Source organism: Phaseolus vulgaris, chromosome 4 (genome assembly GCF_000499845.2).
Source record: "Phaseolus vulgaris cultivar G19833 chromosome 4, P. vulgaris v2.0, whole genome shotgun sequence".
Lineage (NCBI taxonomy): Eukaryota > Viridiplantae > Streptophyta > Magnoliopsida > Fabales > Fabaceae > Phaseolus > Phaseolus vulgaris.
Genome location: NC_023756.2, coordinates 42,936,695 through 42,949,922, shown reverse-complemented (window position 1 = coordinate 42,949,922; position 13,228 = coordinate 42,936,695). Strand labels below are relative to the sequence as shown.

At 36.0% G+C, this 13,228-nt stretch overlaps 3 protein-coding genes across 3 annotated transcripts; 2 read left to right on the top strand and 1 right to left on the bottom strand.

Annotated features, from left to right (window-relative positions):
* Positions 1–4: 4 nt before the first annotated feature.
* On the top strand, positions 5–3,613 carry LOC137837764 (putative clathrin assembly protein At1g33340). The gene has a single exon (XM_068646873.1). It carries the CDS (start codon positions 1,900–1,902, stop codon positions 3,190–3,192), a length of 1,293 nt encoding a protein of 430 aa, XP_068502974.1. The 5' UTR covers positions 5–1,899; the 3' UTR covers positions 3,193–3,613.
* Positions 3,614–6,283: 2,670 nt separating this feature from the next.
* LOC137837763 (putative pentatricopeptide repeat-containing protein At1g12700, mitochondrial) lies at positions 6,284–8,654 on the bottom strand. The gene has a single exon (XM_068646872.1). It carries the CDS (start codon positions 8,584–8,586, stop codon positions 6,793–6,795), a length of 1,794 nt encoding a protein of 597 aa, XP_068502973.1. The 5' UTR covers positions 8,587–8,654; the 3' UTR covers positions 6,284–6,792.
* Positions 8,655–10,080: 1,426 nt separating this feature from the next.
* LOC137838876 (uncharacterized) lies at positions 10,081–11,784 on the top strand. The gene is made up of 2 exons (XM_068648089.1): positions 10,081–10,597; positions 10,685–11,784. The coding sequence occupies exons 1-2, from the start codon at positions 10,081–10,083 to the stop codon at positions 11,782–11,784; spliced, it is 1,617 nt and encodes a 538-aa protein (XP_068504190.1).
* The last annotated feature ends 1,444 nt before the right edge of the window (positions 11,785–13,228 follow it).

Sequence of the window (13,228 nt, the reverse complement as noted above, 5' to 3'; positions counted from 1 at the left end):
CATCAGTTCATCTGTTGAAGTAGTGAAGTAGTGAAGTAGAGAACTGACCAATCAATCTCCACCAAGGTCAGGTTTTACAACCCTGGTTTGGTCCATGTAATTTGACTGTGTTATCTTTTATGTCTGGTGTAAAGAAAACTATTATAGTACCTTTGCTTTGGCAGTATTTTGTTTGCAAATAGCATTCTCAAGGTCCTGTGTGTGACCATGAGTCTGCTTCTCTAATCAATCATCAACAGAAACTCATCAATTCATATCTTTTGACCTGGATGTGTTGTTTTGTTTTGGCTTGTTGTGTTTGATTTTTTACTTGTAGCTGAAATTCTGATCTGACCAAGCTACAGTACCTTGAGTTGAGGCACAAACATATAGGATTATTATTGGTAGAATAGAATATTGCAACAACACTTTTCTCCTTTGGATCTGTATGCCAGTGGGTGGGGCTTCAACTTCCCTTCCAAAAGCAAAATGAAAGTTGCATAATTATATGGAGAACCTGTGGAGGAGAAGAAAGATTTCTCAAAGTCAAAATTTTTTTGGATGTTGCGAATGGCAAGAGAGTTAGATGCGGCAGAATCATATTCTCAAAAGAATAAGGTTCTTTTTCACCTTCCACCATCCTCCACTTTTTCCCTCGTTGACTCTTCTAAAATGACATTAAAGTCTATATGCACTCCAAAACTTGAAACCCTTCTAAGCCAAACTTTATTATTCCATGTTGGTTATTATGATATTGATAGCATCAAGCAAGGGAACAATCAATTGGATCTTTTACAAATGAAAAGCCTTGATCACAATCTTTCCTTTGATTAACTCTCATCTAAGCTTTTTCCTGTGGCTAATTATTTGCTTCATGCTTATCTATAAATAATTGCTGCCAGCTTTTAAGGAAAAATAATTTTTGTTAGAGAGAAAAAAAGGCTATAGCAAAGGGAAGATAAATGTCTTTTGAAAGGTTAAAGATACAACTAGGAATAAGGGCAAATCACGTATCATGACTTTTGCATGTATGGCATAGCTTAGCATCTCCTATAAAGCAGTCATGTGCACAACCTCAAAGATGAATAATAAGAAAAGGGCAACAAATGTAACAATCTCAAGAGGGTAGGTGCTAATAGCCTTATTCCTACAACCTATGACCTCCTATAGGTCACAAGGAAACACTTAGGTCATGAACATTAAGTGTGTGTTTGGTTTCACATATAGAAGTATTTAATCTAAGTCAAATAAAGAACTCTTTTATGTATTTTTTACATTTTCATTTGATTTAACATGAAAAATTGAGAATGTATATGCTAATCCAAACAAACTATGAATTATGAGCATGCATTTGACTAGAAAGTATCAAATAAATGCAGCATAATTTTAACCAGGCTACCATTTTACATTAATCTCTTTGATTCAGACCAATATATAATATGATCATGGATAAGGGAATAGAAGAATTAGGGAGCTAAATTTGGCATTGTCATTAATCTTGCTTGCATTTCTGTCACTTCAAGAGAAGCAAAGAAAGAAAGCTCTTCTTTTTGGTTATACTCGTTGACTTTGCATGTGGATTATTGCCCTTCTAATATATACGATATTGCAGTGTTGTTGGCTTGTTGGGTTTGTAGACTGCTAACCTATCACACACAAAAATCTAAAAAGTAAAAACTATTTTATATGATGAATGTTCTTGTCCATATTACAATTCTGTGTCTAAAATATGAAAGATTTGATTCTGCAATTTGTACTGCTTCCAATTTTTTAAGGCCAGACTTTTTCTCACTCTTCTCCCCACCCACCTTTATATGCGTGTGTTCCTGCAACTGCTTACCTCTACACATCAAATTGTGCCATTAATCTTCTACCAACATTATAGAACATCTTCTCCTTTTCTTAAAAAGAAGAAGAATAATGGGTGTGGATATACAAGGTAAGCTTCGGCTAGCTCTCGGCTCAGTGAAAGATCATGCCTCTATTGGCAAGGCCATGATGTATCACTACCAACATGATGGCTTTTCCAACATAGAGATTGCAGTCCTGCGTGCCACTGGTCATGATAATGGCGCCATTGGTGACAAATACATGCATGAAATCCTCTTTCTTGTGTCAAACTCTCCAGGGTCCATTCCTTTTCTGGCTGAAAGGATTTCACATCGCCTAGGAAAAACTAAGGATCATGTTGTAGCCCTCAAGACCCTTGTCTTGATTCATCGCCTTCTTAGAGGGGGAAACAGGTCCTTTGAACAAGAGTTATGCAAGGCACATGTCTCAGGTCACCTACAAATTAGTACAAGGTGTTTCACAAAGAGTTCTGATCACCCTTCAGTTGGTTTCCTACATACATATGCAGCTTATCTTGAAGAGAGGATGAGTTGGCTCATAAACCAAGCAGGGAAACTTGAGCCTGTCATGTCCAAGGGGTTAGAGTTTAGGCGCTATGATGAGAAATCCTTTGATATGGCATTCAGAACATTGCCTAAATGCCAAGTGCTTATTGACAAGGTGTTGGAATGCTCACCACATCATATTTTGTGCTCAGATCATAGCCTGGCTCAAGCTGCTATGAGCAACACCTTGAGAGAAAGCTTCCAAGTTTATATGACATTTTCTGAAGGCATTGCAGCTCTTGTGAACATGTTTTTTGATCTAACAGCATCAGCCAGAGGCCTAGCCTATGAAATACTCAAGACAGCTTCTCTCCAGAGCCAAAAGCTTCATGATCTGTATGAAAGTTGCAAATATGTGTTTGAAAACAAGAATTTGGATTACCCTTCTGTTCAAATAATCAGTATGAGTCATATAGTGGCATTGGAACAACTTGGTAGTCAACAAAATGAACTTGCAACATCACACGTCTCTCTATCTAGCATCTCAAGTCCACCTCCAATTTCAGGCCTCTTAACAAAATCAAAAGAGATAGAGTTGGAAGTAGCAGCAGAAGAAAACAAAAGGAATGAAGAGAAATTTGATGTAAACCTGTCACCAACCCCAACTCTTTTTTCATGGACACTAGAGACTAAAATAAGCATGGTGTGGGTGGTGTTTGAAGATGAATTTCCCAATGAATCACAGGTTCTTCCAGCACAGCAAAAGCTTGGAATTGTTGATGCTGTTACTGGTATAAAAAGTGAATATGGTAGGCCTAGTGTGTTCCTGAATCCATTTACATCTACTTTTCAAACAAGCATGTCATCAAAGGTATGAGCTTGCTGAATCAACAAGGTTGAATGAGTTCTTCAATGGTTCTGGTAAAGTGAATAATACTGTCCAATGATTTTCCATGTTTTACACCATATTGTGAAGGAAAAGTAAATGGTGCTATAGCTTCTGCATACTACATAAAGAACTATAATATGTGAGTAAATGTTGATGTGAGAAACATGGGGCAAAAGTGTTAGAAGAGTACTAAAATAGAATAGGTTGTTTTCAACCATGTATAATATTGTTTCCATATTTTAATTGTTTTCTTTGAGGTACAAATGTTTTAGGTAGAGAGGAAATTACTTGTGTCATCTTTTGAGGGTCATGTTTTAGTATGGTGTTAATTTTTGTTTGTTCAGTTGCTTTCTCTGTACAATTGGTGAGAATATTTTATTCTGGTGCAATAATAACCATTTTATTAGGTAATTTATAGTGCTCAAATGTAGAAGACATAATTAAAGTTTATATAATTTTGTCTTCTAATTAAGAAAAATGACATCAAAGTTTTTCTGTGATTATTGTTTTGGGAATATTGATGATAGCAATATTGCTTTAGGAACTAAATATTTGTTATCTTTTTAATGAATACCTTAGTTATTATTTATTAGAGACCCCTTTATTTATTGAGAATAATGTTAATTGTTGATAGGAGTAGAAGATGCATGTCCAAATACATTTTAAAATACATTTTGGATTTCAATTTTTAAAACACTTTGTTAAATTAAACTTTCCATAACAATTTTCCATAATAGTCTTTTTAAAATATGTTTATGAATTTTTGTTATTTGAAATTTTTTATTGGAAATATGTTTCTCGAGTTTGTTTTCCAGAAACGTATTATTTCTATTTCGGATTTTTATTTTCCATAATGAGATTTTAAATTTTTAATTCTACTATGGAATTCCATTTCCAGAAGAAATAAAATATTTCAAAATTTCTTTACTATAATGTATTTTTATTATGGATTTCTAAAATTTATTTTAAATTATTTTTTCAGAATGTATTTTTCGATTATAGATTTTCAATTCGAGAATGAAAGATAATTATGAAATTTCAAATTTATTAGGCAAGAAGCAAATTTATTGGATGCAAGAAGGAAAAAAATGTATGAATAGTCAATTTATTTACCTAGATACATGTTAAACAAGTACTAACTGATCTAAAATATATACAATTATCAATTAATATTTTTAAAATATTGAATTAGAAAAAACTAAAATAAAATTTTGGTACTAAAGTTTTAGAAACTTAAAGTAGCAAAATCATGTATCTTAAGAAATAAATGCATATCTTCACTTTTATATATTTTATCATACAAGAATAAGTCAAAGAAATAGTTTTTTAGCAAGAGGAAATTATAAAATATATTATTTGAGTTCGGTCTCTATTTCTATTTATTTGATATGAGATTTCAAACATCAAATCAAATACATTACAATAATATTATTAAAAAAATAAATTAAGTCTTTTCTGAATTTGACAATAATATTCAAATTTTAATTCAAAGAATAATTAATTAAATTAAGAAATAATGTTTTGGAGGAGTTAAAAAGTATAATTTATCCATAAAATTAGTCATTAAATTATAAATAAGTTTAAATTTAAAATAAAATTTTGAGAAAAATATAATATTAAGCTTTTGGCGTATAATATAAAGAATATCATAGCTTGTTTGTTACATAAAATAATTCACATTTTTTAAGAATGTAATGTCTAATTTAGTTGCATCTATAATATAAAAAATTCTCACCTTTATTACGGTGAATATTTGCCATTTTTTTTAGTTTTGATGTATGATTACTAGCCTAACTTTTTTAGTGTGTATATATATATATATATAATATATACTTAATTTTGTTTTTAATGTTTTAAAATATTATTAAACAAAATATATAATACTTATGTATTTTACTATTTTTATTAATAATAGTATATTATTTGTTAGACATCATTGATATAAGATTTTGTTAACTAAATTAAGGTTAGTTAAGTCTCTCTATATATAAAGATTAAAATTTCATTAAAAATCCTAGAAGCACATGTAGTACGAAAATCATCCAAATGCAAAAAGGCACTAGAAGCACATTAATTATATTATTATTACATGAAATTCACTAAAACACAAATAAACCATTTAAGGGTTGTTTCTAAACCTCTATAGTTTTGAAAAAATAATTGTCCATAAAAAATAATCTGAAATATTTTAAAAAAAATATATATATATTCAGATTATAACATCCTAAATGTATTTTCAAATCTGAAAATAATATAGATTATGTAATTTAGATATCCATTTTGAATTCCATAATTCAAAATATTTTTTTTAAATAAATTCATTATGCGAGATTCCATACTTCAGAATATTTCTAAATCACTTATTTCAAAATGAAAAATATCAATAGAATAAAGATAGTTTTGGCATTTTAAGAATGGTGTGCCACAAGAAACTATTATGGGGTGCTGGAAGAAATAACCCATTTTAAACACAAAATAATCCCATGACATGTTATTAGTGTCAATTCAAAATAAAAAAGCTTGCATACTTATAATGAATAGGTGTTAATGATTAACTTTTTATTTCTATTAAGAGATTGTTAAGATTAAGAGAAACTGAGTTGAATTATAGTTGTGAAAAAGCATGCTACTTTAAAGTAATTCATGCATTTTTTAAATTATACACTGAGAAATTAAAAATTAATATTAGTTCCTCATTAATTCATAATTGATTTGACTTATGATTATGATAAGGTATTTGCAAGAAACAAACCAAGCAACTATTAATTATCTGATTTGATATACATGGAAAAAGGGAAACATTTGAGAAAGTTTATATAATATATTGTTTTTCACCAAAGTGAAAAAAAGTTAGGTTATGGTTGGGAAACATTACAAAATGGATTTGTAATAAACTGTTTAAGTTATCAAACATAAGTGTCCAATTTTTATTGTAGATTATAGGATGTCTAACCTATCATTATAACTATTTCCTACTTAATTTAAGTAGGTATAAATGACATGATTTTTAATATATTAAAAATACCTAGATATTTATTTTTATATTACTTCACTTTGGAATCAACAATCCAACACTATATAAACAATAAAACAGTAATTGTTTTCATGGATGAAAACATAAATGTTGTCAACCAACTGAACTATTATGTACATTTGAGGGACAGTTTAGTCCAAACCAGTAACATATGAAATCTAAACACATTCATATTTGGAAGTGACTGGAGAATTCACAACCTAAATTTGACTAACAAGAACATATTTTTACCCAAACTTCTACCTACAATCATTTAGGACAAATGACCAAGCATATCTTGTCCAAAGTTCTAAATACAATGATGTTTTGAACTATACCTTGGAGTCTATGGACTATCTGAATCTCTCTATGTGGACATCAATGTCTTTGAAAAAAAAAGTGTGACTCTTCATAATAACACAAGTTTCAATTTCTTATGAGAAATTCTTTAGGAAGTTAAACCAAGATGATAGAAAGGTTGGATCCCACCATTAACAGGCCTGGTTGATTGTCTAACATTATGAAGTTTCTCAAACCAACTCAGATAATGAATAGACACTAAATGCAAACAAATTTCAGCTTAACAACATCTCTTGAAATGCATTATCTCCTTTATTAGCAGATAAGAACCGTGTAATAAATTCAGTTGTGACAGCATCTACTCTAAACCCTTTTCCTTTCATTATTTGGAGATATTTTCTACACCTAGAAATATCATATTTTCGCAACAGTCCCTGCAAAAAGACATTGTAAGAGTGTTTATTAGGCGTGCACCCACTCTCTTCCATTTTCCTAAGCAACTCTTCAGCATCATCCAGCAGTCCTTCTTTGCACAGACCCTTAATCATTATGTTATAAGTATATGCATCAGTTGTCAACCCTTTTTCTAGGACACAAGAAAGAAGTTTCCTTGCATCATCAACTTTTCCTGCTTTGCACATTCCATCAAGCATGATATTGTAAATCACAATATCAAGATCCAGACCACTCTTTTCCATCACTGTGAACAACGAAACAGCCTCAGAATCAAGCCAGCATTTGAACAAACTATCCAACACAACAGCACAGGTGTGGAGACTGGGAACCTGGCCATGCCTTTTCATATCAGAAAACAACTCCATTGCAGCCAATGGCTTTCTCACTTCACAGAACCCACAAATAAGAACGGTCCAAGTGACCACATCAAGATCCAACCCTTTCCGAATCATTTCACCCATCAGAGACATAGCCTTATCAACCTCCTTAACCCTACACCACCCATGAATCAACAAATTATACGTCACAACACTCGGCAAGCACCTCTCCCCCTCGCTAACAATCAATCCAAACACTCTCATCGCCTCCTCCATCCAATTCCTCAGGCAATGCCCGCCAATCAACGAGTTATACGTAACAACATTTGGCTCCACACCAGTCCTAACCATAAAACCCAACACATTCTCTGCCCATAAGACCAACCCTTCTTTGCAAAAACCATCCACCAAAATAGAAAACGTTTGCACGTCCGGTGCAATCCCCTTCTCCACCACCATCTCATGGAACAAAACCACCCCTTCCCTCCACCCACCAAACCCATCACACAAACCCTGAATCAAACAATTATAACTCACAACATTAGGCTCAACAGTAACACCCATCTCACGGAACAACTCAAAAGCCTCATTCACCAACCTTCTCTTACAAAGCCCATCCAAAATCGCATTATAAACCACAACATTAGGCTCCAAATTTCTCTCAACCATCTTCCTCAAACACTCCACAGCACCAGAAGTATCCCCAATTTTACACAGACCATTAACCAACTCCCCATAAGTTCGAGAATTGCACTGATACCCTAAAGTTTCCATTTTTTCCACCAACCAAAGGGCACTATCCATATCCCCTTCAATACAAAGACCGTTAAGGATGGTGTTAAGCGTCACCAGCGTGGGTTCCACGCCGGTTTTGGTCATGACGCCCAAAACGGCGAACCCCAACGTCGTTTGGCGAAGGTGGCAGAGGCAATTGATGAAAATGTTGAGTGTGCACACGTCAGCACTTTCGCTTAGCGATTGGAAGGTTTTGATGAGGGAAATCGCCGTGGCATGGTGGTGCGATTTCGCGACGAGGCCGAACAAGAGGTTGAAGTCTTGGACGCAGGGAAAGGGGCTTAGGGTTAGCATTCTGCGGAAGAAGTCGACGGCAGCGGCGGCGGTGGCGGTGGTTTCGACGGCGCGGATGGAGTTCAAGAGGCGGGTGCGGTTGGCGGAGTCGGAAATGGGTGGCGGTGGTTGAGAGGTGGAGAAGGGGTGCGAATAGTAAAGTAATGTGACGGAGGGGTGCAGAAGAAGAGTGGTGGCGGAGGTTGTTCTGTTGAACCGAAGTAGCATTGTGTTGAATTTGGGGAAGATGAGTCTTTAGTTTTGTCAAGTTTAGGTTTCCAAATTTTAACACTGCTATTGTCACTGTTTAAAAATTATTTATTCATTGAAATATAATTCATATATTTAAAACAATTATTCACTGTGATTTTTAATTATAACATATTGTATTTTTTTTAACAAATCTATTACTAAAAAAAAACAAACTTTTTCTTATTCAACTATTGGAACATGTGTCTATTTTTATATATGATAAAAATAAAAATTTAATTCTTTTAATAATTTTTAAAATAAGAAATATTATTGAATTTTTATTAAAATATAAATTTTAATTATTATAGGCAGTTAATTAAGTTTAGAAAAACAATTACAAAATTTAAATAGTAAAATAATAAGAATTTATAAAAGTACTTAAAAAGAAAATTTCCTTATTAATTAATGTATATCTATATTTTATTATTATCATGAATCTAGTATTTTATTGTTATTATGTATTCAATGTAAAATTAATATTATATTTTAAAATATATAAATTTTTTATTTATTTTGTTGAATCTATATTTTTGGTCTTAAAATAACACATTTAGTGTTTATGTTATGAAAATTCGAAATGTAGTTGAATTTTTGGTGAGAAAACTAAAAACACAAAAAATTGGCTTACAAAACTAAAACAAACTGTACCGGTCGGATTTCGAACGACCGAAGGTATGAATAAACAATACCAACAATAAATACGTGACAAAAGTAGTTATTACTCAAAATAGGTCAAAGGCACGTCGAAACACGTTCCCGTAATATTAGGAAACCATCATACATGACATGGAGACCACTAACCATGACACATGTCGTGGCAACCAACTATCCAACCCACGTAGGAAGAGGCCCAAGTCAACCTATAAAAGGGACTTCTGAAAGGGGGAAAAATATGTTTTTGATATCATAAGAGAATAGACTAATAACTAACACTGACTTGAGCATCGGAGTGCAATCACAGGTACCCCCGCCGACCGGCGGAACGCGCGCGAGAAAGGAAGAGCTTTGGAGAACCGGAAGATTATCAGCACGACAACAAATTGTGTATCAACGTGGATCAACATTACTCAGGCCCTAACATCCACACAGGTACAATTGGCGCCCACCGTGGGGCCCGAGTAATCTCAGTTTCCCAGACATATGGATTTCAACAAGCGATGATGGTATCGACAATGAACAACACCAACAACGATAACACGACAGAAGAGCAGATGATGATGCTCCAAACCCTCCAAGCTCAGATGCAAGAATTACTTCAGAAAGGAGTTACAGATCAATTGCGTCATGAGGAGGATCGACGTAAGCAGGAAGAAGAGCGACAACGACAAGCAGAGGAAATGGCTTAGCTAAAGGAGCAGAATAAAAGGTTACTCGAACGGCTTGAGCAATTCGAACGGGAGGGACACTCTCGTGCACCGAACGGGAGGGACACTCTTGAGCAATCTTCCCAATAAGTGAAGGGGTCTAACTATGAATCTTTATGATGGTTCCACCGATCCGGATGAACACTTAAACATTTTCATAACACAAATGACCCTATACACTGTGGATCAAACGATGTGGTGCAAGATTTTTCCCACTTCATTAAGAGAGGGACCCCTTGGATGGTTCACCGACCTTCTGCCAAACTCTGTAACCAGCTTCGATGTTTTGGAATTGAAATTCACCACTCAATATGCTACAAGTAGACCCCATCGTATGTCCTCCATGTCTCTCCTTAATGTTAAGCAGGAAAAAGGAGAATCATTAAGAGCTTTTATGGACAAATTCAACAAGGTGTGCATGGGAATTAGAAATTTAAACCCAGACATAGCAATGCACCACTTGGTCTCAGCCATACTGCAGGGACGGTTCACAAAAAGTCTTATCAAACGACCACCATATAACATGGATGAATTGAGAACAAGAGCGACTAAGTTCATGCAAATAGAAGAACATGTTGACTATCATAGGAAGACACAGGTTGAAAATGCAAAGAGAAACAAGGGTACTCGTCCTCCCATGATGACGATCGACTGAGACCGGTATCGTTCTAACAGAGGTCCTCGTTTCCATAATTACACTCCTTTGACAGTACACAGAGGAAAGATTCTAGATGAAACCTTGCAAACTGAACTCATTCCTGCACTTAAGCAAACACATATGCCACCCAACGCCGATATAGTTAAACGGTGTCAATATCACTGTAACTACGGTCATACGACCGATAGCTGCCAAGCCTTAAGTAACAAAATAGAGGAGCTCGTCCAAGCTGGCCACCTCTGCAAATTTGTCAAAACAACCATGTCTGCACCACGGTCACCCCAACGTGACATCAATTATTCTAGGGATAAAGAGCACTTTGGACGAAGGGACCACCGAAACCGCGATGACCATCGACGTTCAAGCCGAAAGAAACAAAGTGAGAGTCCAGTTAGACGGACCCGACCTCGAAGCGAAAGCCCTGAACGCAGAAGCCGAACCAAGCAAAGAGTTTGCGAGGTTATCAACACCATTGCCGGACCGGTGTCGCTCGGCGTACCTCCTCAAGAGGTTAGTTACATCGCAGGCGGTTTTGCAGGTGGAGGATGCTCTAATTCGGTAAGGAAGAAACATCTAAGGGCAATTCAGTCCATCTATTCCACCTCCACACATCGACGACCGCACATACCACTAATCACGTTCACGGACAACGACTTCACCGCAATCGACCCTGCTCAGGACAACCCCATGGTCATTACGGTGGAAATAAATAAATTTGAAATCGCTAAAGTCCTAGTGGACAAAGGGAGCTTGGTCGACATCCTATATTGGGAAACCTTTAAGAAAATGCAAATTTCGGAGGCAGAGATACAACCTTATAATGAGCAGATAGTCAAATTTTCGGGGGAAAGAGTAGATACAAGAGAATATATCGACTTATTCATCACCTTTGGTGATGATTATCTCAGCAAGACTGTCAACATCCAGTACTTGCTGGTTAATGCCAACACCTCTTACAATATTCTGCTCGGTCGTCCCTCCATAAACAGATTGAAGGCTATTGTTTCCACTCCTCATTTGGCCATGAAATTTCTCTTCGTCAATGGAGACATTGCTACAGTACATGTCGACCAGAAAACTGCGAGAGAATGCTATGTAGCTAGTCTAAAGGTTGAACCAACCAGACGGTTATACACAACTATGAACGACTGATCCCCAGGCAGAAGAGGTCGGTCACCAGAAAGGCGTCCCGGGAGAAGTGGTTCTATAAAACATTTGGTGGCTCACGTCGACCTAGATCCTTGATTGGACGACCCTCGCATGGAGGCCGGAGAAGACCTTCAACCTATATTCCTTTGCGATAAGGACCGCAAAACGCACATGGGGACGATTGAGAGGCGATCGGTAAGACGTTAATAAAAAATGTTGACCTTTTTGCTTGAACTACTACAAATATGCCCGAGGTAAAACCCGACTTAGCCGGACGAATGATAGGTTAGGCGATTGAATTATCAGAGTTTCACATTGAATATCAACCTAGAGAAGCCATTAAGTCTCAAGCCCTTGCTGATTTCGTGGCGGAACTCATTCCCTACCCGACCGAGGAAGGGAAACCCAGATGGACATTGTATGTAGACGGTTCTTTGAATAGTCGTTCGTGCGGAGCAGGAGTAGTGTTAGAAGGACCGGGTGAGGTTGTTATTGACCAGGCCATGAAATTTGAGTTCAAAACCTCAAACAACCAGGCTGAGTACGACACTATAATCGTCGGTCTTCACTTGGCGATCGAGTTAGAGGTAACTAATTTGATTTGTAAGAGTGATGCCCATCTGGTCATCAGACAACTTACAGAGGAGTACGAGGTAAGGGAAACTTTACTTCAACAATACTTCCATTTCGTGAAAAATGTTTTAACCAAATTTAAGGAGGTATCGTTCCAACACGTCCAGAGGGAAAATAACACTCGAGCGGACGCTCTCTCACAAAAATGGGTTCATCAGTCGATCATACATGTGACTTTGACCAAACCCAGTGTTGGCGCCGATGAATGTATGACGGCTGATACTCAGCCTAATTGGATGACCCCCATCAAGCGATACTTAACAGAAGGAGTATGTGACCCGCACTTAGAAAAAACGATGAAACAACATGTCGCACGATTCATACTCATCGATCAAAACCTCTATAGGAGGGGATACTCTCGTCCACTCTTAAAGTGTCTTAATCCCGAACAAGTCACTTACGTGATGACCGAGCTACACGAGGGGATATGCGGAACTCATTCTGGAGCTTGAACTATGGTTGTTAAAGTGTTGCGGGGCCAGTTATTATTGGCCGACCGTACAAGGGGATTGTACAAAGTTTGTCCAAAAATGTTTGAAATGCTAGGAATACGACACCCTATCACATAAAAAACCAGAAAACTTGCACTACATCTTGTCTCCATGGCCGTTCGTAAAGTGGGGAATGGACATAATTGGACCCTTTGCACCTGGCAAGGGACAATGCAAATTTCTATTGGTCGGCATCGATTACTTCACTAAGTGGATTGAGGTTGAGCCCTTGACAGCCATAACCGCCCGAAATGTTCAGAGTTTCGTCTGGAAAAATATTGTTTGTCGATTCGGTCTACCCCAGGTAATTATCACTGATAATG